At 52.8% G+C, this 27,562-nt stretch overlaps 4 protein-coding genes and 1 non-coding gene across 12 annotated transcripts in view; 3 read left to right on the top strand and 2 right to left on the bottom strand.

The window, feature by feature from the left end:
* The window catches only part of ARAP3 (ArfGAP with RhoGAP domain, ankyrin repeat and PH domain 3), a 23,866-nt gene extending 16,083 nt beyond the window's left edge, over positions 1-7,783 (top strand). For all 3 annotated transcript variants that reach the window (XM_019663742.1, XM_019663748.1, XM_019663755.1), the window contains 14 exons: positions 201-413; positions 676-781; positions 1,755-1,902; positions 2,204-2,272; positions 2,948-3,022; positions 3,121-3,235; positions 4,767-4,895; positions 4,975-5,108; positions 5,334-5,416; positions 5,513-5,548; positions 5,685-5,748; positions 5,849-5,986; positions 6,191-6,229; positions 6,748-7,783. In XM_019663742.1, coding sequence (XP_019519287.1) covers positions 201-413; positions 676-781; positions 1,755-1,902; positions 2,204-2,272; positions 2,948-3,022; positions 3,121-3,235; positions 4,767-4,895; positions 4,975-5,108; positions 5,334-5,416; positions 5,513-5,548; positions 5,685-5,748; positions 5,849-5,986; positions 6,191-6,229; positions 6,748-7,233 — 1,835 coding nt within the window. In that variant the 3' untranslated portion in view covers positions 7,234-7,783. The remainder of the gene's footprint in view (positions 1-200; positions 414-675; positions 782-1,754; positions 1,903-2,203; positions 2,273-2,947; positions 3,023-3,120; positions 3,236-4,766; positions 4,896-4,974; positions 5,109-5,333; positions 5,417-5,512; positions 5,549-5,684; positions 5,749-5,848; positions 5,987-6,190; positions 6,230-6,747) is intronic.
* Positions 7,784-9,513: 1,730 nt separating this feature from the next.
* On the top strand, positions 9,514-19,636 carry FCHSD1 (FCH and double SH3 domains 1). Of its 4 annotated transcripts, none has more exons than XM_019662957.1 (20): positions 9,514-9,575; positions 9,808-9,905; positions 10,511-10,556; positions 10,962-11,029; positions 11,368-11,503; positions 11,586-11,722; positions 11,815-11,878; positions 12,736-12,864; positions 13,334-13,456; positions 13,636-13,731; positions 14,163-14,285; positions 15,106-15,210; positions 15,398-15,559; positions 16,324-16,452; positions 16,531-16,614; positions 16,767-16,881; positions 17,021-17,241; positions 18,019-18,106; positions 19,060-19,115; positions 19,243-19,636. In XM_019662957.1, the coding sequence occupies exons 1-20, from the start codon at positions 9,555-9,557 to the stop codon at positions 19,306-19,308; spliced, it is 2,067 nt and encodes a 688-aa protein (XP_019518502.1). In that variant the 5' UTR covers positions 9,514-9,554; the 3' UTR covers positions 19,309-19,636. The 4 variants fall into 4 exon arrangements, with proteins under 4 accessions (XP_019518502.1, XP_019518496.1, XP_019518508.1 ...); XM_019662951.1 differs by having other exon boundaries at positions 11,362-11,503; XM_019662963.1 differs by lacking the exon at positions 9,514-9,575 and adding an exon at positions 10,214-10,327 and having other exon boundaries at positions 9,817-9,905; positions 11,362-11,503.
* On the bottom strand, positions 16,147-16,220 carry TRNAI-AAU (transfer RNA isoleucine (anticodon AAU)). Its single transcript has one exon. It is a non-coding gene; the product is annotated as a tRNA-Ile (tRNA).
* Positions 19,637-19,732: 96 nt separating the features above from the next.
* RELL2 (RELT like 2) lies at positions 19,733-23,880 on the bottom strand. Of its 3 annotated transcripts, none has more exons than XM_019663005.1 (8): positions 23,069-23,880; positions 22,435-22,674; positions 21,973-22,038; positions 21,809-21,875; positions 21,178-21,363; positions 20,528-20,903; positions 20,374-20,407; positions 19,733-19,917 (listed from the first exon to the last, which is right to left on the bottom strand). In XM_019663005.1, the coding sequence occupies exons 2-7, from the start codon at positions 22,616-22,618 to the stop codon at positions 20,375-20,377; spliced, it is 912 nt and encodes a 303-aa protein (XP_019518550.1). In that variant the 5' UTR covers positions 22,619-22,674; positions 23,069-23,880; the 3' UTR covers positions 19,733-19,917; position 20,374. The 3 variants fall into 3 exon arrangements, 2 of the variants coding, with proteins under 2 accessions (XP_019518550.1, XP_019518541.1); XM_019662996.1 differs by having other exon boundaries at positions 23,076-23,879; XR_002126298.1 differs by having other exon boundaries at positions 20,374-20,903; positions 23,076-23,880.
* A 109-nt stretch (positions 23,881-23,989) lies between these two features.
* The window catches only part of HDAC3 (histone deacetylase 3), a 21,264-nt gene continuing 17,691 nt past the window's right edge, over positions 23,990-27,562 (top strand). The window contains exons 1-4 of the mRNA XM_019662984.1: positions 23,990-24,110; positions 24,218-24,300; positions 24,889-25,104; positions 26,480-26,622. Coding sequence (XP_019518529.1) covers positions 26,513-26,622 — 110 coding nt within the window. The 5' untranslated portion in view covers positions 23,990-24,110; positions 24,218-24,300; positions 24,889-25,104; positions 26,480-26,512. The remainder of the gene's footprint in view (positions 24,111-24,217; positions 24,301-24,888; positions 25,105-26,479; positions 26,623-27,562) is intronic.

The raw sequence follows: 27,562 nt of genomic DNA, 5'->3' as shown, positions 1-27,562 counted from the left end.
GTGTGACAGCGTGGTTAGGGAAAGGCTTTCTGAGGATGAGGACTGAGCAGGGACGTGAGAAGCAAGACCATGGAGGCAGATTTCCTCCTCTCTGAGCCCCCAGCAGCCACATACCATGTGTGGGGGGAGGTCACAGATGGGATGCTGGGTAGGTGGTGGGTGTTTGGGCAGCAGTGAGTAGAGACACTGGCTGTTTTCAGGGCTCCGTCTGGAGGGTGTATACCGGAAAGGGGGCGCCCGTGCCCGAAGCCTGCGGCTCCTGGCTGACTTCCGGAGGGATGCTCGGTCAGTGAAGCTCCGACCAGGGGAGCACTTTGTGGAAGATGTCACTGACACACTCAAACGCTTCTTTCGAGAGCTCGATGACCCTGTGACCTCGGCTCGGCTGCTGCCTCGCTGGAGAGAGGCTGCTGGTACTCCCAAGATCCTAAGAACTTCTCAGGGCAAGCGAAGGGCAACCAGGAACTCCACCCTCCCCACCAGAATCCCTGAGGCTCTCTTGTGGGACTGGGCAGCCCACTCCCCAGCACTCCCCACCCTGGAGGATCACCCTCAGGGATTCAGCTCAGGGCAAGGTGGGAAGGGGGCAGAGACACATCCATCCTGGGTTTGTTTCTCTAAAAGTCCCTCCACTCTCCCTTTTCTGATCTTCTCCAACCCTCCATTCTGTCCCAGAGCTGCCCCAGAAGAATCAGCGCCTGGAGAAATACAAAGAGGTGATTGGCTGCCTGCCTCGGGTCAACCGCCGCACACTGGCCACCCTCATCGGGCATCTCTATCGGTCAGTATGGGAGACCCCCTGCAGGCTCCCTCACTGACCCTTCATCACCTCTGCCCAACCCCCTTGCTTACAGCCATTCATCCCTCCCACAAATAGTTGTTAAGTGAAGGAGTCATAGTGTAAATGTTCAGAGTTGGACTTTGAGGTCAGACAGACAGACCTAAGCCCTGATCTGGCTCCACCATCTAGCCTGTGACTTTGGGTGAGTTACCTGCTGTCTCTGAGCCTCAGCTCCCCCATTTGTAAAAGGAAGGTGACGTAATGACTAGTATCCCCCTCATAGGTTATATGAGAGTTAAATGAGATAATCCTTGTGAAAGTCTTACTACAGTACCTGACATGTATGTAGTAACCATTCAGAAATGGTGAGCAATCAGTACAACTTGGTTTTATTATTCGATGTCGGACAAAGGATTAGATGTAGGGAACAAAGAAAAATAAGATGCAGATCTACCTTTACCAGTCTATTGGGGAGACAGGTCTTTAAATGATTCTAGGGTGAATCCTAGCTGTGTTGTACTGATGACATTATATCACAGGGACTGGCCAGTTATGACCTGTGGGCCAAATCCAGCCTGCTGCCTGTTTTTGTAAATCGTTTTATACATTAAGTGTAAAGCTACGCCCATTCATTTATATATTTTCCATGGCACCCTTCATACTACAACGAGAAGAGTTGAGGAGTTGTGACAAAGCTTGTATGGCCTGCAAGCCTAAAATATTTGCTATCTGTCCCTTTACATTAAAAATTTGCTGACACCCTGCTATATTTATAATCACCCATTCCTCGTGTCTCTCCCTTAAACTGGGAGCTCCTTGAGGCCAGTATTGTCTTACTCACTGCTGTATACCAAGTTCTTAGCCCAGGGCCTGCATACAGTAGGGACTCAATACATGTTTGCTAAATGAATAGATGCGTTGACAAACAGGCAGCACAAACTGCATTCCACATGCCCCTCACGCCCCTATGCAGGGTGCAGAAGTGTGCGGCTCTGAACCAGATGTGCACGAGAAACCTGGCCCTGCTGTTTGCACCCAGCGTGTTCCAGACAGACGGGCGCGGGGAGCACGAGGTGCGGGTGCTGCAGGAGCTCATCGACGGCTATGTCCATGTCTTTGATGTAAGTTCTCCTCACCCCTGACCTACGGTCCCTCTTCCTGGACTCTGGGTCCTGCTCACTCCAAGTCCCCAGCCCAGCCCCCTGCAAGCCCTTTGCAGGAGGAACCAACTCCCAGGACCCTGAGCCCCTCTCACCCATTACCTCGCTCTGAACATTTGTGCCCCCCTGGTTCTTAGCTCCTCTGGTCTGTAACCCTCTCATACAGGTCTTCTGGTCTTGCACCCCTCTCCCTGCTCATCTCCTTTCCCAGCACCCTCCCTACACATGCACACATGCTCTCTTTTGGCTCTTTCTTCCACAGATTGACTCTGACCAGGTAGCTCAGATTGACTTGGAAGTCAGTCTTATCACCACCTGGAAGGATGTGCAGGTAATTTGTCCTGACCTTGGCTCCTGAGTGGGCCAGGAGGGGCCATCAAGGTAGGAAGCTGACCTGCTTCTGGACACAGGGGAAACCCAAGGAGGGGAGTGCTTTGGGGAGAGGGGTTTGGTTTAAGATTTGCTCCCTTCATTCCACCATGAGGAGTCTTCATTATAAAATGATGGCAGAAGAACTTCAGTTCCCCATATAAGAGAGCCAAGGAAGAGTTAGCTAAGTTAGACAAAAAGGTGAGAAGAAGAAGAATAAATACCATAGCAAACAGCTGAGGACACATTATATCCCAAGCACTATAACCTCACATAGGCATCACACAACTCCACAAAGTAGGTAGTCCCGTTTTTTAATATAATGTAACTGAGGCTTAAAGCGTCACTTATTCAAGGTCATACTGTAGCGAGTGGCAGAGTTGGAACCCAGACAGTCTGACTCCAAACCTGTCCTCCCAAGCATTGTGCTGCACTGTGTCGGGAGGCACCTACGCAGCCTGAGGATGGGATCCCGCCTCTCCTGGAACTCTCTCCCTTTTAAGGGCCGAGGCGGTGTTGGGGATGAGAGTTGGGAGGAGACTTTTGGGGGGAAGCACTTATGAGGCAACATGAAGAGTCCTCTGATCTTGATTCTTTGTATCCTGTGTCCTCCTGACTTCTTTGCCTCTCCCCTCAGCTGTCCCAGGCTGGAGACCTCATCATGGAGGTTTATATAGAGCAACAGCTCCCAGACAACTGTGTCACCCTGAAGGTCAGTCTTGAGGGGACAGGAGGGAAGATGAGAAGATGATGTGGGACAGGAGCAATGGCCTGATCAGCAAGGGTCCTCTGCTTTTGCCCTGACCCCAGGTGTCCCCAACACTGACTGCCGAGGAGCTGACTAACCAGGTACTGGAGATGCGGGGGACAGCAGCTGGGATGGACTTGTGGGTGACGTTTGAGATTCTCGAGCATGGGGAGCTTGGTGAGTATGACCATGTGTATGCATGTGCATGTGTGGTGGAGGGTCAAAATCACCCATGACTTCTGTATTACCAAATACACTAGATACTGTGCTCATGCATGTGAGTGGACGGTCTCCACAGTTGGCCACTCCCTCTTTCTCAATACTCTCTCCTCTTGGCTTTCGTGGACCCACAAAACCCTTGGTTTCCTTTCCACTTCAAAGGAGGCTTCTCTTCCTCCTTTACCCAAATTCCAAATGTTGGAGGGACCCAGGGCTTAGTCCTGGACCCTTTTCCTTTCTCTATATACATTTCTCCTTGGATGAGCTCAACCATTCCCATGGCTTTAAATGCCATTAATAGGCTAGCCCCCAAATCTTTATCTCTGGGCCAGACCTCTCTTCTGAGCTCCAGACTCCCATATCCAACTGTCTACTTGACACCTCCACTTAAACGTCTCATAAACATCTCAAACTTAAAATATCTAAGACCAAGCTCCATTCCCAGCCCCCTCCCCTAACGAAAAGCCCAGGCCATATCCTAGTTTCCCCTAAGCCAGTCAGTGGCACCACCATTCACCCAGTTATCAAGGCCAGACACTTGGGAGTCCTCTGGGACTCTTCCCTTTCCTTTATTTTCATACCCAACCCAACCAACTCGTTCTGTAGATTCTATTCAAAGCTATCACTCTCTCCATCTCTACTGCTGTCACCACCCTGCTCAGAATCACCACTATCTTTCTCCTTTCCAACCTTAACCTTGAAAATGTACAGCCCGGAAAAGGAAGCGCTACCTAAGTGTTCCCACCTCGCCTCCTGACAATCCATTTTCTGCACAGCAGCCAAAGGAGCATTTCAAGCCTAAATCAGATCTCACCATTCCCGTGGTTAAAACCTTCCAATGGCTTCCCAGTGAACTTAAAATAAAATTCAAATTCCTTATTATGGCCCCCCAAAACCCGAGTGTCTGGCTCTTGCTTATTTCTCAGACCTCATCTCACATAATCCATCCTCTTAGCTATTCTCTTTGCTCCAGCCACACGTGGCTGCTTAGTTCCTCAAACACATCTTTCCTGAATCAGGGCCTTTGTTCTTGCATTTTTTCATGCCTGAAATCTCCTTCCCCCTGATCTTAGCATGACTTGTTCTTCCTAGTCCTTCAGGCCTCTGAGTTTCATATTCAAGTACCCACTCTGAAAGGCCTTGCCTGACCACCCTATCTCAGTAGCTGTCCTGTTCTTCTCTCTTTCAGCTTCTTGCTGTTATTTTCAAAATAATTATTTGTCTTTCATCGTCTTGTGCACTTACCTGTTTACTGTCTGCTCCCTAGCTAGGCTGTGGGCTCTGTGAAGGCAGGCCATGTATTTCATGCTCAACACTGCATGCCCAGGGCCAGCACAGCCTGGCATAGATAGAGTCAGTAATAACATAAATGTCTGGGGCTGGAATGGTGGAATGGACAAATAAATGAGTAACTGGTAGGAGAGGAGTTGGGGGCTCCAGGCTGTGGATGGATATTCTGGTTGATACCCACCCCCACCTTACTCCTTAGAGCGGCCACTGCACCCCAAGGAAAGGGTCCTGGAGCAAGCTCTGCAATGGTGCCATCTCCCAGAGCCCTGCTCAGCCTCTTTGCTCCTGAGAAAAGTCTCCCTGGCCCAGGCCAGCTGCCTCTTTACAGGTGAGCCTACTTCTGCAGCCCAGCACCCCTAGGTCTCTCTTCCAGGACCCTCCACCTAGCACTGCCCATTTGTGCCCAGGTGTCCGGCGCGAGAGCCCGCGGGTGGGGCTATTGCGGTGTCGAGAGGAGCCGCCTCGCTTGCTGGGAAACCGCTTCCAGGAGAGGTTCTTTCTGCTGCGTGGCCGCTGCCTGCTGCTGCTCAAAGAGAAGAAGGTAGGGCCCTGGGGTGACTTGGGAGGGACACTGGATGGTGGTCTGGAGGAGCCATAACTGCACTGACCCTCTCACTCCACAGCCCATACACTCATCAATCTCACTGCCTCCCTGGCCCTCTGACCCTGTGATCACATAACCCCAGTGCTTTCATGACCTCTCAACCTCATGAACCATGATCCTTCTCTCACCTCTCAACCTCACTGACTCCCTCCACATTCTCAGAGCTCTAAACCAGAACGGGAGTGGCCTTTGGAAGGAGCCAAGGTCTACCTGGGAATCCGCAAGAAGTTAAAGCCTCCAACAGCGTGAGTTTTCTTCTCTAGGCGATGCTTCTAGGGTCTTGCTGCTACCAGCCTCTGGCCTTTCTAATCATCCCATCCTTGTTCTCCTTTGCCTCCTAGGTGGGGCTTCACATTGATACTGGAGAAGATGCACCTGTGAGTACCTCCTCGCCTGGCTTCTCCTGTAGCCCAACCCTGCTCCCTGTCTTACATTTCCTTGTTTTTTTTTCTCCTCCATCCCTTTATCCATGACCTCTTTCCTTCTCCTACATTCCCCTTTGATCACTCCCAGATACTTGTCCTGCACTGACGAGGATGAGATGTGGGACTGGACCACCAGCATCCTCAAAGCCCAGGTGAGGGAAAGGAGAAAGCTGAGGGCTAGGTCTGTGATCCCAGCTCTGCTTCTCAGTACCTCCCATGCTCACCTGTGCCAACCCCTCCCTCTTCCTCCAGCACGATGACCAGCAGCCAGTGGTCTTACGACGCCATTCCTCCTCTGACCTTGCCCGTCAGAAGTTTGGCACCATGCCTTTGCTACCCATCCGTGGGGATGACAGCGGGGCCTCCCTTCTCTCAGCCAATCAGACTCTGGTAAGGTCCCAGCCTGCCCCAACCCCCTCCTGACCCCTACCCATGCCCTAGCCGCACTATCAGAAGGGGTGGTGCACCTGCCAACCTGGTGCCCACCCCTCTGCTTTCTCTGTGCCCCCACTCCCCACCCCTATGTCTTGTTTTCTGGTCTCACTGTGTCTCTCTGTCTCTCCCTCCCCTCATCCCCACCCTACCTGTGCCCAGAGGCGACTTCACAACCGGAGGACCCTGTCCATGTTCTTTGTGAGTAGTGTGCCTATGCCAGCTGTGTGTCTGTCAGCACTCTGTTCCTCTGTATTTGTCCTGATGCATACCATCAGCAGGCGTGTGTGTGTGTGTGTGTGTGTGTGTGTGTGTGTGTGTGTTTGTGTGTGTATAAGAGAGAAAGAGAGTGAGAGAGTGCTGGGGCCAGAAAGAGTGAAGAAAATGAGAGATGGTAGGATGTGATGATGAAAGGGGGAAGTGGTTACAGGATCTGAGAAACAGAAGAAAAGTAGTTAAGTGAATGCATTTTGGAGTCAGACAGACCTGGGTTCAAGCTCCACTGCTACCACTTACTCTCTGTAATTGTGGGCAACTTATTTAACCCCTCTGGACCTCAGTTTACACACAGGCAGTGCAACTCATTGTGCACAGTTGTTCTGATAGCATACCTGCAAAGTATTCTGCAGCATCTGGCTGAGAGCAAGAGCTCAGTAAATGATAGTGATTAATAATCCAGTAACTCTAATTCTGCCTTCTGCCAACTCATTCCCATCCAGCCTATGAAGTCATCCCAGGGGTCTTTGGAGGAGCAAGAGGAACTGGAGGAGCCAGTGTACGAGGAGCCAGTGTACGAGGAAGTGGGGGCCTTCCCTGAGCTGACCAAGGATACCACAACCTCCTTTTCCTCTATGAGGGAGCAGACAGCCAAGCCAGAGAACCCCCTTGCCAGTCAGAGGTCCTCTGATCAACCCCTTCTCTCCAAGTCAGGCACTCTGGGCCAGGAGGAGAGGCCACCTGAGCCCCCTCCAGGGCCCCCTTCAAAGAACAGCTCCCAGGCACATGCATCCCTGGAGGAACAGCTGCTCCAGGAGCTCAGCAGCCTCATCCTGAGGAAGGGTGAAACCACCATAGGCCTGGGCAGCCCCTCCGAGCCCTCCAGCCCCCAGGCCCCGAGCCCCAGAAGCCTTCCAACACAGACACCTGGCTTCCCCACCCCACCCCCCTGCACTTCCAGTCTACCTTCTAGCCAGCCCCTCACATGACCAGCAGTCTGAGGAGGCAGGTCACCAAGAGACCCAAGCTCTCACCATGGCAGACACTGTGGGGAGCTTCCTCTGCCCTGTCTGGAAAGACTCTAGAATCCAGTGTGGTGGTGTGGAAGGAGCACAGAACTGGGGGCTCCAGAGGCTGCATCCTGTCCAGAGAGGAGCAGGTCATGGCCCTTCCCTGGGCCTCTGCTCACTTGTCTGTACCATGAAGTAACTGAAATAAGGAGAGCCGTGAACATCAAAGTGCTTCTCAGAGCTGTAAGCCCCACAAATTTTCCCTCAACAAGGGCAACTCCTGCTTTACATGTTCATTATGTAGGCGTTCTGTGAGAGATTTGGGGTTTGAAAAGAATAGTTTTACTGCATTAAAGAAAAAAAAAAGATTTGGAAGCCAGCGATCTGAATGATCTCCAAATCTGTCCTACCCCACCCCACCTCCTACATTTGGGGACTACATTGCCGCCCTAGAGTGGGGAAGTTGATTGGGAGCTGGGGCAAAGAGGAGCCAAAAAGGATGGGTCCCTGTTAATAAACCTTGGAAGGAAAAGGCTACCATTCTTTTATTCGTTCATTCATTCATTCATTCATTCATTCATTCAACAAATATGTATTGAGCACCCAGTTGGTGCCAGGTATTGGGGATATAGTATGAACAAAACAGATGGGGCCCCTGCTTTTATAGCGCTTCCACTGTAGAGGGGGAACAGAAGCAAAAAATACACACACAAATTCAATGCTGTGAAGAAACTAAGCCAAAGTGATATGCTTGTGGAGGGGGCCTTTAGGCTGAGTGGGTGAGGAAGGCTTCTGTGAAGAGTTTCAACTTCAAGGTAAGAAGCCAGACATGTGCAGTGCTGGAAGAAGGAACACTCCAGAAGAGGGAAAGCAGCAGGCTCTGCAGTGGGAAGGGACGTGGCCTGCTTGAGGAACAGCAAAGAGGCTGGAGCACAGTGAGTGAGAAGCAGCAGCAGAGCATAGGCCGAAGGGGAAAACATACGCAAGGGTCCAGTTATGCACAGCCTTGTAGGCCATGCTAGGGCATTTGGATCTTATTCTGAAGCAACTGAAGAGTTTTTAAGGAAGAGAATGATGAGATCTGATTTCCTTTTTTTTTTAAAAAAAAAGCGATCACTCTGGCCATTTTATGAACCATGTGTCATAAGGGGAAGACTGGAAGCAAAGAGACCGGATATTAGACCAGGAGACTGATAATGGGGGCTTGGACTACATTGGTGGTTTTGGAAATTGAGGGAAGTGAAACAATAGGAGATATTTTTTTAGAAAGAAGCTATAGGGCTTGCTGATGAATGGAATGTGGGATTAGGAGAAAGGGCACACTGACCCTGGGTTTCTGACTTTCCCAGCTGGATGGAGAGGGGTGCCATTTAAGTATGTTACCTGCGGGAGGTGACTGGGGAAGGCTCAGATTGAAGGAGCTGTTTTAAAAGTTTAAGGTGCTGATTAGATACACAATTGTAGGTGTGAGTGGGCTGTTGGAAATGTGAATCTGGAGTTTGGAGCCACAAATAATTGCCTTTTCCAAGTTGGGGGTGTGGTGACAGGCATGGGCAAAGGATAGGTGAGGAAAGGGTGTGTGAATCCTCAGAAAGCTGTATGGAAGCTGGTAGATTCTGGGGTGCAGAGCCTGAAGGGCAGACCCTAAAGGTGACTGGGGCTTTCTGGGCCACAAAGCCCCAGCTCATCTCCCACCTCACACCCATTTGCTATCCTTTAGCTTCCACTGGCCGGGGATGTATATATCTTTTCTTCTGGGACTGGTTCCTTCCTGGCTCCAGGCATCTTTCTCACTTCTGCTCACTCTGGCTTTTCCAGTTCAGTGGGACCTAGGAAAAGATCTGGGACCAACCCTGTTTCCCTCGTCAGACGCATCTTTGCTCAGGCATCCAGTGACTCAGTTTCCCTGGTCACAGACTGAGTTCCTCGCCATTCTTCACCCTTCGAGGCGGGACTGGAGATCTGCATATGTAAATGATAATTAGAAATAATTACCGGCTGAGTCATAGGCTCCACTAGAAATAGAACCCAGGCGTCTTGACTCCGAAACCTGGGGTTCCCCCTACCGCTCAGTGGACGCGGCGTCCACCCCGCGACCCGTATCCTTTCTGGTGTATTGGAAGCAATGACAGAGGTTTAGCTCCTCTTTGGCCCCCTGGCGCCTCGCGGCCCAACGCGTAGCCCGACCAGACGTGGGCGGGGTGAGGGCGGAGCCGGGCCAGGTCAGGGGCGGGGGGGTTCAGCGTGGGCGGGGCCTCCTCGAGTTCCGGAGTCGAGTCTCTGCCTGGGCCGGAACGGAGATGCAGCCGCCGCCCAGAAAAGTGAGCTTGGCCTGGGAATGGGGACTCCTGGCGGGCTGGGGGAGTGGTGGGGTCCAAGGGGGCACCGGACTCGCGGTGGGGGACTAGAAGTGGGAAGGGGTAACGGCTGGACTCAGAAGTAACCGAGGAAACAGCCCAGCCCCTCCCCGGCCCCGCCTCCTCACCGCTGCCTGAGCGGAGTGTTTTTTAGGTCCTCGCGCCAGGGGTCTTCATCCTTTTCTTACCCCCTAAGGTGAAGCCCGCCCAGGAGGTGAAGCTTCGCTTCCTGGAGCAGCTGAGCATCCTTCAGACCCGGCAGCAGAGGGAGGCAGATCTACTGGAGGACATCAGGTAGCCCCTGACCCCCTCCACATACCCGCATTTTCGCGGTCGCGCTCCGCCTCTCCACCGATGGACATCGGGGCCAGGGTTGGGGAGGGGGTGTCGGAGGCAGGAAGCTGGGGTGAAGAGTCTCCAACCTGCCCATTCACAGCCCTCACCCTAGGCCTGCCTCTCCAGATACCGGATAGGAATTATACTTCTCCCACCTCAACACACACATAAACGCGCAGGGACCCTCCCTTAACCCCCTTGACTCCACACCACTCCCTCCACCCCCACAATCAAGCTTAGGGCAGAATCCGCCCTCCCTTTTCCAGACCTGTTGGAAGGCTGGCGGACACTGTACCCAGGCCCCCATCAGTCCTCACCTCCAAGCCCACAGATGGTTCTCCAGGGGTGGGGAGGATCGTGCTGAGGCTCTGAGCAGTGAGGTGAGGTTGTCCTGTGTTGCTGATGCTTGAGGTGATCTCAAGGACTCTCTTCAGTCTCATCCCTCCTGGTGTAGTCACACCCTAGGCCCCCTTCCTGTCTTCCTCCTGCCCAGGCTGAGGAGAGGACTGGAGGTGGGAGAAAGGACCAAAGAGTAACACCACCCCACCCCCTAATCTCCACAGGTCCTACAGCAAGCAGAGGGCAGCCATTGAGCGGGAGTATGGGCAGGTATGGGACTCCTTTCTCTGGACCTTCCCTTTTCTTCTAGCTTCCTCTATACCACCAGCCATGTCCCTCCACACATACCCCTATTCTGGTCAAGAGCAAATGCCTGGTCAGGCAGACTTCTGTCCAATCCCTGCTGTGCCACTTATTAGATGTGTCACTTTGGACAAGTTATTTCACCTTTCTTGGCCTCAGTTTCTTTCTCCGTAAAATGGGAATAACTATAATTGTACCTTTATGTAGGATTGTTGTAAGGGTGGAGTAAGTTAATGCATGTAAAGCATTTACAAAGTGAGAGACACTTAATATACATTCAGTGAATGGCATTATTATCCTTTGATCCTATATTCTCCCAGTTTGGGGGGAGTCTTTGAAAGGGAATTGGGTCTGTGATGACTTTCCCATCAGGCACTCCAGAAACTGGCTGGGCCATTCCTGAAGAGGGAAGGGCATCGGAGCGGGGAGATGGACAGCAGGTGGGTCCCATGGAGGGGGAGGCCAAAGGACCAAGAAGGGATGAGGAGCTCAACCCCAGGAACCTGTGGGGAAAGGAAGGCCCAGCAGGGGGGAGAACATGTGAGCTGCAGGTAGAGCTGACACAGCAGTGGGAGAGGAGCTGACCTAGCAAGGACACTGTGGGTAGGGGCGGAAGGCGTGAGCGATCCTTGTGGCTGAGCTAATGGGCTGATCGATTGATGGGCTCCCAGATGAGGGGGATGGGAAAGCACTCTGTCGCCCATGGTATTGTGGGGGTGTCTTGTGAAGCTTTGGAGCACTCCCCTCCTCAACACAGACCTTCTCTGGGGAGGGGCAGGATGGTGTTTGGTGCCTGGCGCTGTCTGCTGGATGCTACTGTGGCTGGAGGCCAAGCACGGCTCCAGGCATCTGACCGATACCGTGACCTGGCAGGGGGCACCGGGCGGAGTGCCAAGGAGCAGGTGCTTAGGAAGGTATGGCTCAGCGGATGGGGTGAAGGAAGGGCTGGCTTGAGGCTGGAGGTGTCTGGGTCAAGACTGTGTCCATGCCCCCTAGGGAGCAGAGAACCTCCAGAGGGCACAGGCTGAGGTGCTGCAGTCTGTCCGGGAGCTGAGCCGAAGTCGGAAGCTGTACGGGCAGCGGGAACGTGTGTGGGCCTTGGCACAGGAGAAGGCTGCTGATGTCCAGGCCAGGTGGGGTCATAGGGCGTTAGTTAGCAAGCCTTGGGGGAGGGGGATGTGTACAGGCAGGGCCTGACCTTGACTCCTTTCCCTTTCCTACACAGGCTGAACCGCAGTGACCATGGGCTCTTCCACACTCGGACCAGTCTCCAGAAACTCAGCACCAAGGTTCGGGGCGTGCGGGCATGAGCAGGGGCAGGGAAGAGGTGGGCCGAGTAGTCTGGTGGTTTGGAACCCTGGGGCATAAGCCTGAGAGACTGGGATGAATCCATGCTTCCCTACTTCCTTGGTGAGTGGCCTTGGTTAACTTGATCTCTCTGAGCCTCGTTTTCTTCATCCGTACAGTGAAAATAGTGCCTTTCTTTTTCATTCCTTGAGTATGTATGTATTGAGGACTTATGTGTACTAAGCACTGTTCTAAACACTGGGGATACGGTAGAGAACACTACCAATGGAATTCCTATCCTCACAGCCTGGTGAGGGGAGACAGATAGTGAATAAACAAATATATAATAAGATTAAATGAAAATAAAACAAGGCACTATGATAAAGGGTAACAGGGGGGTGTAATTTAGGGGAGAAAGCCTCTCTGAACATGTGGCCTGAGTGTCAAGAAGGAGCCAGCCATGCAAAGATCTAGGGGAAGAACATTCCAGGGAAAGGAAATGGTGAGTGCAAAGGCTCTGAGGTGGGAATAACTTTGTAAGCTCGAGGAACTCAGAGGAGGCCAGTGTGGCTGCAGCACTGTGAATAAGGAGACAAGCCCTGTAAACAGAGGTCAGAAAGGTTGCAGGGGCCAGCTCCTGTTGGACCTGGTAGACTACAGGAAGGAGCAGTTGGGATTTTATTTTAAATGTATACAGATGCCATTAGAGGATTTTGAGCAGGAGTTGTGAGTATATAACATTTTTAGTAGAATGTCAGACATCTCAATAATGAGAGAATCCATTCTGGAGCTGGGTTGACCATGAAAGGACCCCAAGGGTCCAGGACTCCCTAGTGACATCCTATTTTCCTCTCCTAAGCTGTCCACCCAGTCAGCCCAGTACTCCCAGCAGCTGAGAGCGGCCCGCAATGAATACCTGCTCAACTTGGTGTCCACCAATGCCCATCTTGACCACTACTACCAGGAGGAACTGCCAGCCCTGCTCAAGGCCAGTCCCAACCCAGATCCCCATGCCTCTCGGTGGGGAGGGCGAGGGAGCGGGGGGCTCTCTCTGCTTCCCACCAGCAGCAGGCTAGGTGGGCTAGGTACCTGTCCTGCTTAGAGTGGGTAGGAAATACAGACTTGGGTTCTGGTTCAGCTTCTAGCCAGCTGTGTGACCTTATGTAGCACACTTAACGCCTCTGAACCCCAGCTTCCTCATCAGGGATAACCCCTGCTCTGCCTACTTTATAAGACTAATGGGGCCCAAGGGAGAGAATGGATGTGAAAACGCTTTTTAAACAGTTAAGTGCTGTGCACGCACGAGGGCCTATTATCAGAAGCAATAATAATGTCTTATGCCTTCCTTCTTTCCCCACCTCATACCCATCACCCATCCAGGCCTCAACAGAGCGCCTGCTTTGTGGTAAAGGCCTGGGGGAAGGGTGGTGATATCAGTATCTTGGGGTTCTTTCCAGGCCCTGGTCAGTGAGCTATTGGAACATTTGAGAGACCCCCTGACCTTACTGAGCCGCACTGAGCTGGAAGCTGCAGAGACGGCCCTGGAGCATGCCCGCCACGGAGCGCAGGCAACCTCCCAGGTGAGAGCTGTTCCCTGGAAGAGCTCCCCAGAGATCCTCTTTACCCTTCTCTCCCAGTACAGACCACCCCATTGCACGACTGCCCCTTTCCTTTTCACCTTGTCCTCTTTCTTCCAAGAGGGGACAGGTTTGGAGAGAGAGCCATTGGGTGACTGACTTTGACTTCTTCCAACCCCCAGGTAAGCTGGGAGCAGGACCTGCAGCTCTTCCTTCAGGAGCCCGGGGTGTTTTCGGCCACACCACCTCAGAAGTTTCAGCCAGCAGGGAATGATCAGGTGAGACCCGCCCCTGATGATTGGAACTAGGCCAAATGTAAGGGGACTGTAGTTTAGGCCTCTCCTCTCCTCTCCTTGTCCTGATATTAACTTGGTAACTGTTAAACCATGGAGAGGGACTTTCAGAACTCCAGTTCACCTCCCTTTCACCAGGACACAAATTAACACACTTCATTCTGGCGTTCTGTCCACTGTACTGTCCTTTTCCCTCTACCTGTGTCCCTCAACCTGTATCCCGTTTCTGGGGCTCTCTGTCTGTGTGTTCACACGAGTACACACCTGTGTCCACAGACATAGGTGTGTGCTTCCACCTCTTTGTCCGTATCCCTGGAGGTTAGGACAGAAAGAAGAAAAAATGGAGGGAACTAGAGGGAAGGGGAGTAGAGAAGGAGCAGCATGATGTCCTCCTCACAGCACTACTGGTCACTCAGGTGTGTGCCTTGGAGCTGGAAGGGCACGCAGGTGTGGCTGGGGAGAGTGACCTGGAGAAAGAGGTTCAGCGCTGGACGAGCCGAGCTGCCCGAGACTACAAGATCCAGAACCACGGGCTTCGGGTGAGGTGGGGCGTGCAGGTGTTGTGGGTGTACAAGAATAGCTGAGAGATGGGGATCCTGGAGTCACTGGGGATGTCCTGGGGCTGCAGGCAGGAGGGGAGAGAAAGGCATTTTAAGCCAATAGTGTGGCACTGTGGTTAAGAACACAGCTTTTGGGCCGGCCGAGTGGCGCGTTGGTTAAGAGCTGGCTTGGGATGCCAGAGGGCCCCGGTTTGGATCCTACACATGAGGGCCAGTGACACTGCCCTCTACAGCTAAGATGCTGAACAACAGCTCAACCTGGAGCTAGGCTGCCGTGAGTCGCCGGCGACGGTGTAGGCTGCAGCCCCTGCTGCAGTGGGTTGCCATGGGCTACCGTGTGTAGCCAGCAGCAGCCGCCGTGAGCGGCCGTCTAGAAGCTGGGGACTGATCTGCCTCGCCCGGGAAGAGCGCAATGCCAACTTGGGCCAGTGAAGCAACGTCCTCCACAACTAGACTGAAGAACAAAAGGACAGCAACTTGCCTGTTCCCCTTCCCCCAATTCCCCAATAAAAATCTTTAATAAAAAAAAAAAAAAAGAGCACAGCTTTTGGAGCTAGACCCACTTGGATTCAAATGCTGCTCTGTTACTTCGTAGGTATATAATCCTGGGTAAGGGAGTGACTTTACCTCTCTGGACCTCAGTTTCCTCATCATTAAAGTGGGGCTGATAATAGCAACCACCTCATAGGGAAGATGAAATGACACAATGCATGTGAAGCCGCTAGCAAAGTGCCAGGTCTATAGTAAGTTGTGCCCCTTACTATCTTCACCTACCCTTGTTCTCTACCTTCCCAACCAGGTGCTGCAGCGGCTGGAACAGAGGCGGCAGCAGGCTCCAGAGCGGGAGGCTTCAGGCCTAGAGCAGCGGCTGCAGGAAGTGAAGGAGAGCATCCGGCGGGCACAAGTGAGACGCAGCGCTGGGGGTTAGGGCCACCGAAATCCCACCTCGTCAGGCGGCACCTTCCTCTACTCCTCTGTCTGATGGTGGGGAGTGGAGAGGCAGTGGTAGAGGGTGGACATATTTAGGGAGGCTCCACTCCCCAAAGGCAGGCCTACCCATCGCCTTGATTGATCCCTCTTCCCCTCGCCAGGTGAGCCAGGTGAAGGGCGCTGCCCGGCTGGCCCTGCTGCAGGGGGCTGGCCTGGATGTACAGCTCTGGCTGAAGCCAGCCATGACCCAGGCCCAGGATGAGGTGGAGCAGGAGCGACGGCTCAGCGAGGCCCGGCTGTCCCAAAGGGACCTCTCTCCCTTGGTGAGCTCCCTCTGCTCCCGACCCACACATACTCAGGAGGGTAAAACTCCCCAGTGGAGGGCAGACCCTATAAAATGGGAATCACAACAACACCTAAATCAAAGGGTTGTTCTGAGGCTTAAATCAAATCATTAAGTATAATGCTTTGCATAGTTTATAGCACAGTCCTCAACAAACTTGTATCATGAGTATAGGATGGTTGTTATGAACTAAGGTTCTGGGGGGCAGACTGTAAGTGCGTCTAGTGCCAGCCACTCACTTATTAGCTGTGTGATCTTGGAAAGTGACTTAATCTCATAAGTAAAATGAAGTTAATAGTTACACAAAATAACACTGGGTTATTAAGACGATTAAGCGGGATGATACACATAAGATATTTAGTTAGCACTGTGCCTGGCAAATGTAAGCACTCAATAGTCTAACTCTGTGGTCATTGTTAGTGTTATTCTGCTCTGTGGTGATTTTGCTTGTGATACCTGGTGAACAGATGGGTGGTGCTACCTTGGAAGAGGATCCACTGAGGTTTTGTTTTTTTTAATTTAAATTATTTATTTGTTTATTTATTTTAAGGAGGACACAGCTCACAGTGGCCCATGCAGGGATTGAACCAGCAACCTTGGTGTTATTAGCACCACACTCTTACCAACTGAGCTAACCGGCCTCCCCTCCACTGAGTTTTATAAGGATAGGGTAAAGGAGTGGGAGATACAATGGGTACTTGAGAGTGACATGATGTCTGTTCTCTGTACCCCTCTTCCCTCCAGGCTGAGGATGCTGAGCTCTCTGACTTTGAGGAATGTGAAGAGACAGGGGAACTCTTTGAGGAGCCTGCCCCCCCAGCCCTGGCCACCAGGCCTCTCCCCTGCTCCGCACATGTGGTGTTTGGATATCAGGTGTGAATGGGGGCGGTGACCCCAGATGGGCCGGGATGGGGGACTGCCAAGTCCTGAATCCTTCCTTGTGGGGCCCAGGCAGGGCGTGAGGATGAGCTGACGATCACAGAGGGAGAGTGGCTGGAGGTCATAGAGGAGGGAGATGCCGACGAATGGGTTAAGGTGGGTATGGACCCTGGGCTCTGACTTTGGGAGGTGGGAACAGCGGCCCACAAGGACCCAGCCAGGCAAAGCTAGAAGCCTGAGTGGAGGAGGGCCAGGGCCGTGGTCTACCGAGGCAAGTCCGTTATCTGTTCTCATTGCTGGGTGAGCAGGCTCGGAACCAGCATGGTGAGGTAGGCTTTGTCCCTGAGCGGTATCTCAACTTCCCGGACTTCTTCCCTGAGAGTGGCCGTGATAGCGACAATCCTTCGGGGGCAGAGCCCACAGGTAAGAAAGGGAAATTCTGGGTCAGGGGATGCTGGCTATAGAGAATAGTTACTGAGTGGTTGTGACCCTGAGGTGTTATGCTCCTGGGGTACCACGGCCACCACCTCCTCCCTTCACCATTTCTCCTGGGCTTCTGCAGCGTTCCTGGCCCGTGCCCTGTACAGCTATACGGGACAGAGCACAGAGGAGCTGAGCTTCCCTGAGGGAGCACTCATCCGCCTGCTGCCCAGGGCCCAGGATGGAGTGGATGACGGCTTTTGGAGGGGAGAATTTGGGGGCCATGTTGGAGTCTTCCCCTCCCTGCTGGTGGAGGAGCTACTTGGCCCCCTAGGGCAGCCTGAATGCTCAGACCCTGAACAGGTGAGGCTTCCTTCTCCCTGGGTCCCCAGGCAATTCTGGGTTGAGCTCCACCCCAGTAAAGTCCCATATTCATCTTAACACCCCTTCCCCTCTCCAGCTTTACCTTCTACAGTGGCTTGGGGCTCCCTGTTTCCTTTGGCTGGGCTGAGAAAAGGGAAACCAAGGCAGTCTTTGTAAGAGTTTGGTGGTGCTACTTTAGTGCTGGATACATCTGAGTTTAGATTTCTTTTGTGTCACCTTGAGCAGTGATTTGACTTCTCAGAGCTTGTTTCTTCACATGTAAAAAGGGCATAATACCTACTTCAGAACCCTGACTATCCTGATTAAAGATAATGGAGGTAAAGCCCTTAGCACAGTGGGCTACAGGAAGTGCTTTAAAATACAGCACCTATTGTTATAATGCAGCAGGAAGAGCATAGGGGTGGGAGTCAGGAGACCTGGGCTCTCGCCGGGACTGCCACTAACTGGCTCAGTGCTTCTGGCTTAGCCTGAGTCTCACCTCTGATACAGGTAGGAGTCATAAAATCCCCTACCTCATGGGGTGGTGGTGAGGAATGAATAAATTGGTGCATGTGAAGTGCTAGCAGAATCCCTGGGACATAGTGTCAATACACATGGACTGTTGAAACGTATAGCAGTTACAACTCCCACCCAGATACAAGCTTTTGGCCACGCTCCATATTTGGGAGTGGTGAGACAGGAATTGAAGATGGGATGTGAGGACAAGCTGGTGAAACCTTCCCACATGCCAGAAATAACTATGACCCTCATCCCCAGATGCTGCCATCCCCTTCTCCTCCCAGCTTTTCCCCTCCTGCACCCACCTCTGTCTTGGATGGGTCCCCTGCACCTGTCCTCCCTGGAGGTGAGTAGAGGAAACGGGGGGTCCAGGGATGGGAAGAGGCGGGAAGAAGGAGGAAGCTTGAGACTCGTGGTTTATGCTGGACTCCTCCGCCCGCTCTCGGGACCTCCACCTTCAGGCTCACTGAAGCATGATGGTGAGAAGAGCTTGGCCTGTGGAGCCAGGCCCACTGTTCAAACTCCCCTCTATGACTTCCTAGTGTGTGATTTGGGGGTAGATGTTTAAGCTATCTGGGTCTTGACAGAGTGAGGAGAAAGGTCCCTACCTCACTGAGTTGTTGTGCGAGTTAAAAAGATGTCTGTAGGGTGCCCAGCATTGTGCCTGGCACATAGCAAGGATGTAAGCAATAGCTGTTTTCTCATTATTACTTTAAAAATTAGCCAGTTTTCCCCCAATACACATTGTCTGCTCTCAGTGTTCTTCCATCCTGCAAACACCTTGGTTTGTGTCATTATTTTCCTTCTTGGAATGTTCACCTTTTCTAAAACCTTCTGTACTTGCACTTTCTTCACAGCACCTCCCTCCCTGACCCTGGAGACCCCTGTGAGCATTATCTGCACCCCTTCTCCAGCACCCATAGTCCACTTTGAATGATTTAGCACTCAGTCATTCATGGTGCTTGTTGGTGTTTCATTATTGGGTTCCTGACAGCCATTGGAGGTGGGGTTCTGGGGATGCCACCTTCCCTCCTCTGGTACCTTCAGCAGGGCTGATTATATAGCAGCCCTGCTGTATAATCATAAGTGTTGAGGATGGATAGATTGATGGATTTTACTGCCCAGGTTGCCCCATAAGTGTTGAGGATAGATAGATTGAGGCTAGATAGAATTTATGTGCCAGGTTGGTGACTATTTGTTAATTCACCACATATTTACAGAGTGCCACTGTCCCAAGGGCTGAGATAGAACAGTGAACAAAACAAAATCTGAAGACTGACTTGTAGTTCTTGTTTCCAGACCAAGACCTGGACTGCCCGGGCCCCCTGGACATGATGGCGCCCCGACTCAGGCCGGTAAGAGTCTCTCCCTTGGAGGAGAGGGGTCATTCCAATTTGTTCTGTTTTGTTCTGGGGGCTGAGGGAAGGGACAGGGATATCACCAAGGGAGGCCTCTGGAGCACTGACTGTATATTCCCTACAGATGCGTCCACCGCCTCCGCCACCGGCTAAAGCCCCAGATCCTGGCCACCCAGATCCCCTCACCTGAAGCCAGAGGGATCACCGCCCGTGAGGGAAGCTGCTGCCGCCCCTGTCTCCACGCTGTCAGAGACCACTCCTCAGTGATCCGGAGTGACACAGCCAAAAGCTGTAATTTCCCCCATTTCCACTCTCCCCACTTCCGGGGCTGGAACCCACTCTTCCTTTTCCCCCATCATCCATCCTCCTGCCATCTCCGAGGCTGAAACTACCGCTGTCTCTTCTGCCACCAGTCCATCTCTAAGGTGGTGAAATACCCTAAAATTGCTGGGGCTGGACCCCATCCCCCAAAGTCTTGAGTGGCTCTGGCCCATCTATGTCTCCACCCTGGCTCTGTGACCCACCCCACTCCAGATGCCAGGGCTATGGGGGTTGGAGAATGGGACAGAGGCAGACCTGTCAGAAGGAGCTGAAGCCAATATGTGAAGCAGCTATAATGATCTGAGCGAATTTATTGACAGTGAATAAAGGGCCCAAAGCCCAAGCCAGGGCCTGAGCCTCTTGTGCCAAGAGGGCAGGGGGCTAAGGTGCTATTGCTTTAGGAGCCCACCAAGGGCAGAGGCCTACTCCTTGCTCCACACATATGGAGCGAGGTGATGGGGAAAGCGGGTCAGGCGACCTGTTGGCAAGCAGAAGGGGAAGAGACTGAGGCTGGGGGTGGGAGGTGGGCTTCTCCCAAGATCCCCCAGCCTGAGACTGCAACTCCAGGTGGAAGTAGGGCTGGTCCCTCAGGTGGGGGACAGTGCTGTCCAGTGGAGAGGAAGGGCTTCATTTCCCACCCACCCCCCTAGCCCTGCCCCCAGGTAGTCCTTCAGCATAATGAAGGAGGCTTGGAGGAGAGGAAGGGTAACAGTGTTGCCTCCTATTCAAGCTGTGTTCCAGCCTTTCCTTGGGGGCTGTAGGACCTTCCCTATCCCCTAGAGCACATGCCCACTCCCCGCTACCAAACCAAGGGATTTGTAGGAAAGTCTAAGCCTGCAGTTTACCCTGGGGGTACAGGGAGCTGATGGGTTTAGGTAGGATAAGTAGGGGATGGGAAGATGAGATTATCTGACTTGGAGCCTGGCAGACTCACCTCACACACCCCTTGCTCCCCGTGCTGGAGACACCTGAGAGAGAGGAGGGGTCAACAATGGGAGAACAGGATGTGGGTCATAGCAGTGCACCCCATCCCCAGAGTGGGGGGGCAATAAGCTGAGCCCACCACAGCCCTGGCCATGTCTTCATACCTGGTGATCTGAGGTGTCCAGTTTGCTTGGCTGTCCACTTGCCTCTTGGCTGGCCAGCCCTGGGCTTGAGCCCCTCCCTCCAGCCCCCAGCGTCGGCTCTGCAGAGGCTCCAGGGTTCCCCGCAAGTGCACAAGGGACTAGGCTGCTGTCCCTGAGTCCTCCGTTCTGCACTCGGGGGCTGGCGAGGGCCTGAGGCTGTGGCCTCTCAGGGGGCAGGCTCTCAATAGCTGGCATCCCTGCCCTGGGCTGTCCTCCCCCAGACCCCTGACTACCCCCTGGGTCCTGCCCTCCACCAGATCCCCAGCTCCTGTCCGTGGGGGAGCCATCACGATGCTCATGCAGCCCATAGCGCTTCTCAATGTGTGTCACCCGGAACCTGGGAAAGGAGGGTACATTGGGGCTTAGGACCACAACTCGAAGGCTGCTTGGCCCTTCTCTCCAACCAGGGACATCCTGGGTTTGATGGCCGCTTCCCTCTGGCCTAGGGCAGGGGAGACCTCCTCAGATTGTGAGGCACATTATGTAGCGTGACTCCTGCTATAGGTCACATTCAAGGAGAAAAGGGCCAGGGCCCACTTTTGGAGTTAGGTATGCCCCATCATTGGGTCTCCCACCTCAACCTCCCTTGCCCTGGAGCACTCTTTCCCCACCTGCCCACAGAGAATACGGTAGTCTCCCCAGGCCGGGGGCGGCTCCTTCCTTCCTTGGAGCGCCCCTGACGGACAAGCGGGGGCCTCTTGTTGCGGCTGCAGTGGATGCAAGGTGCTGCAGAGCCCAGATGCACTGTGTGATGATGGGAGGGGGTTCCATCCTGCAGGCTGGACATAGCATCCACGCTGGACAGTAGGGAGAAAGGGAGCAGGAGTGACATTCCTGTTTCCCTTCTTGTTCATTTGTTCTGTTCTTTCAATGTGCTCCTTAAACCCTCAGATGCCCCACTTTCCCCAGGCCCCAACATTCTTTTCTTGTCTTCATCTAATAAACTCAGTATTAAGATGGTAGTGACTGTGTGTTCCCCCTTCCAGGGCTTTTTTTTAAAAAGAAGGCAATGCTGAACCCAAAGGAGTGGCACAAGGGGTGATGTTAGGCTTGATGATATCCAGATGGGAGGTAGGGTTTGAAAGACTTGAGATTTCTACAAAACAACTTTCTCCCTATAGGTTAGCTAGCCTTGCTTTCCCCCCAGCCCAAACATGCAAGGAGACTGGGAGAGGATTGTGCTGGAGGAGAGGGTACTCTCCAAGGCAAGCTAAGTCATGCTGGCCCTTGTTTCCAGCTCACCTGGACAGCTGCACTGTCCCTTCTCCTTCACTGTCCCCCAGCATCTCCTTCAAGGCCTCAGCATTGGCTGAGGGGAGAAGGAAAAAAGGGAGTCAGTGGAGGGGGAGGTCAGAGCAAGAGGAAGCCAAGGAGGAGCAGGGAGCAGGGGGCCAGTCTATACCCACCTTCATTTTGGATGATGCAGCGAACAATCCTCTCTACTGTGTCCTCATTCATGTCATCATCCTCAGCTGAAGGATGAAAGAAGTTGGCAAGGAATTGAGAAATGAGTCAGCTTTGGGGGACATTAGGAGGTGGCTTCTGTGGCTTATTGCTCAAGATATACTCCTTTGCCTCTTTGCCATTATGCTGGGTGTTGGCATTTCAGGGACCAGGGCAGAAAAGATGGGAAAGCCAACCAGAGCCCAAGATTACTATCAGTGGGCCCTTCCCACGCATGCTATCTTCTCTAACCTTGCTTTCAGGGTGCTGTCACCCCACTTACTGACTCAAGAAAGCATCACTAGGCCTCCTGAAGGTTTGGTTGGGATTCTGCCTGGGTCTGCTAGCCAGGAAGGCAGACAGAGGTGTGGGGAGAGGGGCAAGGGAGAAAGGTGACTGAGCCAGGTTCTAGGCTCCTCACTCACGGGGCTGGAGCTGGGTGTCGTCAGGCTCGGAGCCCCTCGACGTGCGGCAGCGGTAGCCCTTTTTCTTGAGCACGTGGCAGATCATGAAGCCTACGAGGCCCATGAGGAAAAAGACCAGCACAAGCAGGAAGAGCATGTACAGCCCATGTTGGGGTGGCTCCAGGTCAGGCTGTGGTTCCGACATGAGGCCCTGGGGGGCGAGCGCGGGCCAGGGCGCCTCCTGGGGTAAGTGGACTGCAGCTAAGGATGGGGGGAGGGATAGGAATGCGGTTCTCAGGATCCAAAACAGGAGAGCCTCGTAGGTCCGGCCCCACCCATTACCCAACCAGGGAGCTGTCCGGGCCAGGGGTGCTGGTCCGGACCAGGGGTGCTAGACCGCGGCTGCGCAAGCCCTCTTCCACGACCCTGGTCACGCTTCCCCTTTCCAGCTTGTCCTGTGCTTCCGTCCCTCCCAAGGACACTGCAGAGCGAGATGGGACGGAATTCTCAGGCGGCCAGCGCAAAAATCGAGCCTGAGTCAGCGTTCGCACCTCCTCGGCGCCGGCCCGAGCCAAGCCTCTGCAGCCCCCTCCCCTGCCTGTACTCCAGCATCCTCCCGGCTTTTGGTTCCTCCCATCCTGACCACCTGGCCCACCCGGTACCGGTGGTTTGGTTCTGGCTCCGGCTCCTGCTCGCGTTCCGGCTCCTGGGGCGTCTTAGTCCGGCTCAGGGCCCCCGACGCCCTCCAGGCGCTCATCCCTTGCTTGCTTCCTTCCCCTCCCCCCTTCGCCGCCTCACCGGCTCCGGACTGCGGTTGCAGATACCGGTGCCGCGGCAGGCGGGGGGAGGGAAGGATGGAGAGGGATGCAGGCTGGTTTGGAGCGGCGGAAGGCTCCAGACAATTCTGGCCCAGAAAACGGGAAGAGTTGGGGGTGCCGCTGCAGCCGCCCTGGGTTCCCAAATGTCTTCGCCCGTCGCCGGCCCGGGACCAGGGGGCGGAGCGCAGGTGTGCAGGGCGGAGAGCGAGAGTCTTGCGCGCTTGTGAGCTCAAGTGTGGGGCGCGCGTGACTGCGCCGGGCCCCCCCGGGGGAGTGTGCAGCGCTGAGCCTGGGTCCGGGTGGGATGGATAGACAGTAAGGCGAGAGTGCTCTTCACTGGTTTATCAGGCACGCCTGTCGCGGCTCCTGCACTCAGACGCCCCGACCGGGTGGATAGCCAGGAATCTTTCCAATGGATCGGGGGAAGCCGACTTTCTGCACCCGAGATGGGCGGCGTGGCCGGTTTTCCGGAGCCTCCTAGAGAGGTCACCACGGCCTGCGCCCCGTTTGGGGCAGGTAGCTGGACGGGATGGCTCGGTTTCTCGAGGATTTGATCCCCGCCCGGAAGGAAAAAGCCCTGGCATCCTAGGACCTCTGCTACCTGCCTTCTGCCCATGCCCAGAGGCTCAAGCCCCAGAACCCAGAACCTAGGCGAGGGGCGGGACTCCGCAGGGGGCGTAATCTGGGCGTGGTCTAGGGAAGGCGGGGCCTGGGTCTCCCGGTTCCGCAGAAGCGAGCTGCGTGCTTACGCAGAACGCAAGGCCGGGGGTGGGGCAGACGGCTGGGCGGGCAGTGGAGGCGCGGGGCCTGCTCCCGCGGGTACTATGGCCAAGACTGTGGCCTATTTCTACGACCCCGACGTGGGAAACTTCCATTACGGTGAGGGAACAAGGTGGTACGCGAGGGGTTTCGGGACGCGGAGGTTTTGAGGCTGGGGCTACAACTCCAGGGATGAGAACTGACGAACTCTCTTTTCCCATTTCCAGGGGCTGGGCACCCTATGAAGCCCCATCGCTTGGCACTGACACATAGTCTGGTCCTGCACTACGGTCTCTATAAGAAGATGATCGTGAGTCCTGCCACCTCTGCTGGGGAATTGGGGTTGGGGACGAGCTGCGGCCCTAGGGGACAGGTAGACCGCACTGAATGCACCAAATGAGACCCACCCCGAATGGGGGTGGGGACAGGCTGGATAAAAGGAACCAAGAGCACCACCCGCCCATGCAGTGCATCCACCGACTTAATGGGAGTTACTTTTTCACCTTAGGCCAGCCACAGTTTGACCTCAGGTGGACTAATAGTTGGCCTAGAGTTAGGGTGGATTGGGGCTGGTTTGAAGACAGAAGGGTTGTTCCTCCCTAGCACCTTAGGATGTGAGCAGTGCTGTGGCCTTAGGGAAGGGAGAGGGTCGGGATCACTGTAGCTGGATGTGAAGTTTGCCCCCAGTATCCACCCCTTCTCTGTGACCTCTCTCCACCTCCAAGGAGCTGGAGCTCTAGGAAGGACTGCTGCCCTGTGTATAAAGTGTGTGTGTGTGTGTGTGTGTGTGTGTGTGTGTGTGTGTGTGTGTAGGAGAGCAAGAGATGTCCTGGGTGTTCCCTTTTCAACCTAGAGTACTCCTACACTGGTAATCACTACCCAACCCTCTATTTCCCAGATACACACATGCTGTCCGTCCCCAGCTTGGAATTTGTAGCTGTGATTTGTGATTATACCAGTTAAGTTCAGCTCTCATGCATTGCAAGAGGAATTAGTGAACAGTATGAATGAGTGTCCACTGCTTGTACTGAGGTGCAGACAAGTGAACTGATCATAGAAGAGACTGAGGTGATGTTAGTGCATAAATCTATGAATCCCTTGAAATTGTTTGTTGGTATGTACCTGTGTGCATTTTCGGGGGAGAGAAAAGCTTTTTATTCTTGTCCAATTTCTAAAGAAGTGTGTGAACCCCTCAAAAGATAATAAATCTCTGGCTTAGTACCTGGGCACTTGTGGTTTTAATTAGAAGATTGTCGTACGACGTGTGATTAAACAATATGGTGAATGTTTACATAAAAAAATTTATTACAGTAAAAGAGACATTGCCATTAATCCCCCTCAAAACACTCCCCCTCGCTTCGAACATACTTATCCCATCATTCTTTTCACTTTCTGAAGCAGTTCTGGAAGTTCTCTTCCCTGATTATCTTTAGTTGAGCTGTCATGGCTGCCTCGATGCCCTGAATCATTTTGACTTTGGGGAAGAGCCAGGAGTTGCACTGTACCAGATCTGGTGAATAAGGTGGATGAGGACACACTGTAATGTTTTTATTTGACAGAAATTGCCATGTACCAACACCCAACTGACTGCACTGAACAAGTTGAAACTTGTCACACTGTTACTAAGGTCGACACGCCACTTCCAGTATTGAAGATCCCTGCCTTTCCACTGAATGGCACTCGGCAGCAGCATTCACTGTATTTGTTGATTACAATGGAAAGGCTCCGTGTTACATATCGCTTCTTGTACGGCAATTTCTGTCAAATAAAAACATTACAGTGTGTCCTCATCCACCCTATTCACCAGATCTGGCACTGTGCAACTCCTGGCTCTTCCCCAAAGTCAAAATGACAGTGAAAGGTAAATGTTTTGAATTGATTCGGGACATTGAGGCAGCCACAACAGCGCAACTAAAGACACTCATGGAAGAGGACTTCCAGAACTGCTTAAGAAAGTGGCAAAAACGATGGGATAAGTGTGTTTAAAGTGAGGGTAAGTATTTTGAGGGGGATTAATGGCAATGTGTCTTTTACTGTAATAATTTTTTTAAATTTAAATGTTCCCATATTTTTTTATCATACCTCGTATAGTTCATATTATTTGACTCCAAAGTTAAAAACTCAGAGGACTGAGAGGATAGAATCAGAGTCCAGGGGAGTAGATGAGTATGGAGAGAATCAGAAGTAGGAGATCCAGGAAACGGCAGGTGGATCAGGGCTCACGGTTGAGAAGGGAGGAAAGGCTGGGCTAGAGGTGGGAACGAGAAGGCAAGCCCAGTGGTCTTTAGGGTGCTGGTCATAATAAACCAAGTGGTTAATAGAAGCCTCTGTTCACTGATCTTCGTCTCATAGATTAACAAGGATTAGGGGGTAAAGGGACTGCTGGGTGTGATTTTGGACCGTCCCCAGAGCTGGGTTCAGTGTGATCAGTCTCAGCCCCATGATTGTGACTGACTCTTCCTGGGTTCATCTTGTGTTTCCATCCTGAGGTCTTCAAGCCATACCAGGCGTCCCAGCATGACATGTGCCGCTTCCACTCTGAGGACTACATTGACTTCCTGCAGAGAGTCAGCCCCACCAATATGCAGGGGTTCACCAAGAGCCTTAATGCCTTCAACGTGGGTGATGACTGGTGAGAAGACTGGGATTTTCATGCCAGGCATTTCAAGGAGAACACTTGAGTGAGGTCTTGCGGGCAGCAAGTGGGAAGATTATGAAGTGGGGCCTCCTTGTCAGCAAGTCATCATTTACTCATTGGTTTATTCACCAAATATTTATTGGTCGTTTGCTCTAGGACAGGCCCTGTGCCAAGTGCTGGGGATGAAATGATCAACAACAAAATTTTCATATAATTGTGCTAAGTCCTCTGACGGAGAGCTACATGACAATGTATGAGAGTGTATGTGAGGAAGAATTACCCAGCTTTGGGGTGTGGTCTGGTCAGTGGAGGCTTCCTAGAGGAAATAATGAAGGTCGAACTGAGATCTGAGGAAAGTGGAAGGTAATTAGGTAACAGGTGGTTGGTAGAGAGGGTAAGGGGAGGAATGTCATGGGTAGTAGGGACAACATGTGCTAAGAATCTGTGGTAGGATAGAGTATGACTCATTTGAGGAACAGAAAAAAGGCCCACCCACAGAATACAACGAAAAGAAGGAACTGAATTGAGGCTGAAATGATAGGGCCTTTAAAAAGTAGACAGCTCTGTGATGAAGGAGTTTTCACCCCTAGAGTAGAGGGAAGTCATCAAAGGGTTTTAAAAAGCAAGAGAATGAGTAGACATAATCAGGTTTACATTGAGCTTGTATCATACCAAGAAGACTCAGAGTTAGACCTGTGGGAAGGGAGTAGATAACAAAGATAAGCTATTATCCTTGCTTACATGCTGGTGTAAATCCACAAAAATATAGTGACCATAACAGCTACCATTTACTCAGTTTAGTTTTAAACTTTTTTTTTTTTTTTTAAGATTTTTTTGGGGAATCAGGGGAAGGGGAACAGACAAGTTGCTGTCCTTTTGTTCTTCAGTCTAGTTGTGGAGGATGTTGCTTCACTGGCCCAAGTTGGCACCATCA

Source organism: Hipposideros armiger, unplaced genomic scaffold (genome assembly GCF_001890085.2).
Source record: "Hipposideros armiger isolate ML-2016 unplaced genomic scaffold, ASM189008v1 scaffold_11, whole genome shotgun sequence".
NCBI classification, from domain to species: Eukaryota; Metazoa; Chordata; class Mammalia; order Chiroptera; family Hipposideridae; genus Hipposideros; species Hipposideros armiger.
The sequence above is the reverse complement of the archived record's forward strand: the minus strand, read 5'-3'. Positions and strand labels throughout refer to the sequence as shown.

Excerpts from the sequence above, each read along its gene's own strand:
- FCHSD1 (XM_019662951.1), top strand. The coding sequence starts at position 9,555 with ATGCAGCCGCCGCCCAGAAAA. Across the intron at positions 11,030-11,361 it reads AGCGGGGAGATGGACAGCAG|GGGCAGGATGGTGTTTGGTG; the intron begins GTGGGTCCCATG and ends TTCTCTGGGGAG. Across the intron at positions 18,107-19,059 it reads TGCACCTGTCCTCCCTGGAG|ACCAAGACCTGGACTGCCCG; the intron begins GTGAGTAGAGGA and ends TCTTGTTTCCAG.
- RELL2 (XM_019663005.1), bottom strand. The coding sequence starts at position 22,618 with ATGTCGGAACCACAGCCTGACCTGGAGCCACCCCAACATGGGCTGTAC. Across the intron at positions 22,039-22,434 it reads CGACACCCAGCTCCAGCCCC|CTGAGGATGATGACATGAAT; the intron begins GTGAGTGAGGAG and ends TTCATCCTTCAG. Across the intron at positions 20,408-20,527 it reads TGGACACCTCAGATCACCAG|GTGTCTCCAGCACGGGGAGC; the intron begins GTATGAAGACAT and ends CCTCTCTCTCAG.